At 38.6% G+C, this 4,374-nt stretch overlaps 1 protein-coding gene across 1 annotated transcript; it reads left to right on the top strand.

Annotated features, from left to right (window-relative positions):
- Positions 1–1,624: 1,624 nt before the first annotated feature.
- LOC135671113 (cationic peroxidase 1-like) lies at positions 1,625–3,252 on the top strand. The gene is made up of 4 exons (XM_065179056.1): positions 1,625–1,885; positions 2,168–2,359; positions 2,447–2,612; positions 2,684–3,252. The coding sequence occupies exons 1-4, from the start codon at positions 1,637–1,639 to the stop codon at positions 3,067–3,069; spliced, it is 993 nt and encodes a 330-aa protein (XP_065035128.1). The 5' UTR covers positions 1,625–1,636; the 3' UTR covers positions 3,070–3,252.
- Positions 3,253–4,374: the final 1,122 nt, after the last annotated feature.

Genomic DNA, 4,374 nt, shown 5'->3' on the forward strand with positions numbered 1-4,374 from the left:
AGATCTTTTATCTCAATTATGAAGGATAATGAACAATGTCATGCTTTGTGTCACTACATTTCACATGCCCACATATTGTGATTTATACTGTAATAGGAGATTGCTAGGCTTGATATGTTTTCCTCTTGCTTTCATGTAATTAGCGATAATCTAATCTCATCCAATCACTATAATCAAAATCAATTACTGTTTATTCTAAACTCTTTTATCTTCCCTCTTGAAACTAACTAAAGTCTCAAATATCAGTAATCCTATTTGACCTCAATATTCATATACGTCAAATTATCATATGAATATATGAATCATCGTATCGAACTTTTGAATGATCCTTTGTTAATACTTAATTACTTTCGTAAGGTTGACTGTCAAATTAGGAACTTCCAAACATATAAATCTAATGTCAAAAAATGAAGTACTCATACAAAACATCTTTGGTATCTCAAGTCTAAGGACCAAACACACTAGGACTATGAAATCGCTGTCTAACATTAGGTATCATTAACCATTAAGTATTCCGTAAGCTGATCAATCAGCAAACTCATTCTTCAATAAACACTTGTAGTGTACCTTTAGTATCCACACATGAGTGACTATGAGACTAGTTGCATCCATCATATGAACGAGTATACAGCGTATCGGTCTATCCGGTTATCTCGATGTCCTTCTAGAGTAACCTATGACTGGGATGATTTAAGGTTTGTGTTTAAAAGTAAATCGGTCTCATTATCATAATCTTATTGGAATCCGATTCCCATTTCACAAATCCAAAAATATCATAATATACATCCAGATAATATATAATAAAATATTAGTAATAATAAGCAAAGACATAACGTGTGTCATAAGTGTTATCACTCATGTTATTGACTTATAGGATATTAATAACTAACAATCTCCCACTTTATATGAAATCAATCACCTATTCCTTATTCCATCAAACTACTATAATCAAAATCAATTACTATTTACTCTAAACTCTTATCTTCCATCTCCAAACTAGTGAAGTATCAAATATCAAGAATCCTATTAGACGTCGATATTCATATAAGTTTAGTCTATAAATTCAAATTTAGTCTATATATATATATATATATAGAGAGAGAGAGAGAGAGAGAGAGACTAAATTGGACTGATCTGGGCATCACTAACGTCAATCACGTCACCAACTTTGTTAGCTTCTTACGCAGATTCACAATTATGCATCTTCGGAATCTGAGTTCAACTACTACTGTTTCTTTTTGACAGGAAACAGAAGGTTCCGAAGTTTGGGGAACGAGCAATGATGGGAATTTAGACCACAGCATCCGTAAAGAAGCGCCTGTTCTACTTGACCTCTCAGTAGATTCTTGGCATGTAGTTAGGTTCACACCTCCTCTTTCAACCCACTATCAATTTCTTTATGGATGAGAGAAGACCTTTCAGAGAGATACTACTCCAAGTTGTGATGTTTCTTTTCATGGACAAAGAGGAGAGGATGGTGACCATCACTAAGCATGTTGCAACTGTGGGCTGGCCTCCAAATCTCCCATGCTTTACTTTGTTTAAGCAGATTCAATCTTCTTGGTCAAGGCAGTAGATTTAAGATTGCGCAGAGTAGTAGGCTATAAGTATTCATCATTCGGTGAGTCCTTCAGCAATGGCTTCACTCTCTGGCATCTCCTCTAGAACTCCTCTAGCTTTGTTCTTCTTCTTCTTCTTCTTCTTCTTCTTCTTATGCTGCTGCGTTCCTGCGACAACCTCAGCGCAGCTTTCATCGTCTTTCTACAACACCTCATGCCCGAACGCTTTGCCGATCATCCAAAGCGCTGTTAAGGCCGCAGTGGCCAAGGAACGCCGCATGGGGGCGTCGCTGCTGCGGCTCCACTTCCATGACTGCTTCGTTCAAGCAAGTCTTGTTACTTCATTATCTCTTCTGCTTTCTAAATCAATCAGTATAGTTTGCATTTCTACCAACGTTGCATGGCCTCAGCAAATTCCATCCCTGTGATATCACAGCCATGCACAGCCTTTTCCATCATATAAAAGACATCATTGACCTAAAAGCTTGGTTTGGTAGCATTCTGTTCTGTCTGATGGAACAGAACTAAGTAATCGGTAGCAACAGTATCCGAGAGTAGTTGAATTAGATGAAGTTTCTAAGCCATAATGCTTTCGACCTAAATGACAGGGGTGTGATGGGTCGGTGTTGCTGGATGACACCTCCGGCTTCACGGGTGAGAAGACTGCCGGTGCCAACAACAACTCTTTGCGCGGATTCGACGTCGTCGACGCCATCAAATCCAAGCTCGAAAGCGCCTGCAAGCAAGTCGTCTCCTGCGCTGACATCCTCGCGGTGGTGGCTCGCGATTCCGTCGTCGCGGTATTCTCTCCCCATCCATGATGTTCGCAGTTTGTGAGTAGAGATCGAGATCAGGTCGTGTTGTGTTGTGACCCTCGTCTCGATCAGTTAGGTGGCCCTTCGTGGACGGTGCAGCTGGGGAGGAGAGACTCGACGACTGCAAGCTTCAGCTCGGCCAACAGCGATATCCCGAGGCCTGACTTCAACCTCACCGACCTCATCTCGGCCTTCTCCGACAAGGGCCTCACCACCACAGACATGGTCGCTCTCTCAGGTAGCAGCAACATGACATGCTTCTCGGTACCACCAGGCACAGCATTCGCCGCTAACACTTGCTCATCGTAGGTGCCCACACCATAGGCCAGGCCCGGTGCACCAGCTTCCGCGCTCGGATCTACAACGACACCAACATCGACTCGTCGCTGGCGGCGTCGCTGCAGTCGAGCTGCCCCAGCTCCGGCGACGACGACAACCTCGCGCCGCTCGACGCCTCGACCTCCACCGCATTCGACAGCTGCTACTACAGGAACCTGTTGAGCAACAAGGGACTCCTGCACTCGGACCAGCAGTTGCACGGCGGAGGCTCCACCGACTCGCAAGTGAGCTCCTACGCCGCGAACTCGGCCAAGTTCTTCGGCGATTTTGCCAGTGCAATGGTGAAGATGGGCAGCATCAGTCCTCTCACCGGTAGCAGCGGTGAGATCAGGACTGACTGCAGGAAGACCAACTAAGGAAGAAGATGCAGTGAAGTTAATGTCCCTTCTGCTTCTTGCGCCTTTCTCTTCTCTTGCAGCCGTATCAGCCATTGGGCTTTAAGGGAATAAAGCAAGAAAACTATGCTTGCAGCAATCTACAATCTCAAATAACATCTGGTGATTACCATATAACAGTTGATTTAGTGTCCCTCATTTCAATTCTATGGATGTGCATTGGGTTACTGATGACTATGGGGTAAATTTAATCTACAATAAACCAAGTTTAAGATCACAAATAAATTGATCATCAACTATGAAACAACAATATTTAGACTAAATAAATTGTCAATGCTTTTCCATCTTACTCTAAACCTTATTGAGGTGGGGACTATTTCAATCATCTTCTCTTTAACCTTACATATAAATTAGCATACAACTCCTTTAAACTTCATCAAGGGATCTTCTCTTTACCATACATATATAAATACTCTTTTAGAATATTTCCTGCCTTATTAGAAGTTTTTTTTTTTAAAGGCTAAATAGTGAAGACAAAATTTGAGCTCAACACTAAATATATTAATTGACATCCATATTAAATATATTAGATGAGATTTTGAACCCTTAATATTTTGGTAATTGAGTCTAATCAATGTTTAAGATATAAAATTATATATATATATATATATATATATATATATATATATATATATATATATATATATATATATATATATATATATATATATATATATATATATATAGGATGGGATTTCAAATCAGAAATTCTTTGTTAAATGAGTTTGGTACATCACTACTAAATTAATATTTTAAGTGTATCTTTTTTTTATTTTCTTTTTCACTTAACGACAGCCAAAACTTATCACTTTTTAAATATTTTGACTAATTTATTTTATTATAAATATTGGTCCTAATATCATATTGATATTTTAAAATTGACGATTGACAAAAATTAACAAACTTCGAATTTGATACCAATTCAAATAAAAAACTTTAAGCTTGTTATGTTGGTTCAAACCTAATATATGTCTAGTTTTATGTGATGAGCTAAGAAAAAAAAAATCTTTCTTTCCTTCATCTAGAATTTACCTCTTTTTTTTTTCCCTTCTTTTTCTCAAGCCAGGGAAGAATAACATGAAACTTAAGACTAACTCTGGTGCTAAATCTTAATCTAGAATTCACCATGATTCATTTCATGCGCTTCATTGATCTTAAATCTTAATCTTGAGCTGGGTCAGTGAATAGGTTGATCAACTAAATTCAAATAGCCAACAGATAATGAACATTACATAAAGAAAAATATTCAATAGTAATATGTTTCCT

Source organism: Musa acuminata, unplaced genomic scaffold, assembly GCF_036884655.1.
Source record: "Musa acuminata AAA Group cultivar baxijiao unplaced genomic scaffold, Cavendish_Baxijiao_AAA HiC_scaffold_1138, whole genome shotgun sequence".
NCBI classification, from domain to species: Eukaryota; Viridiplantae; Streptophyta; class Magnoliopsida; order Zingiberales; family Musaceae; genus Musa; species Musa acuminata.

What these genes read in the sequence shown, in the direction of transcription:
- LOC135671113 (XM_065179056.1), top strand. Translation starts at nt 1,637, where the DNA reads ATGGCTTCACTCTCTGGCATCTCCTCTAGAACTCCTCTAGCTTTGTTC. An exon ending in TCCATGACTGCTTCGTTCAA is followed by an intron (nt 1,886 to 2,167) that starts GCAAGTCTTGTT and finishes CCTAAATGACAG; the next exon opens with GGGTGTGATGGGTCGGTGTT. An exon ending in CTCGCGATTCCGTCGTCGCG is followed by an intron (nt 2,360 to 2,446) that starts GTATTCTCTCCC and finishes CGTCTCGATCAG; the next exon opens with TTAGGTGGCCCTTCGTGGAC.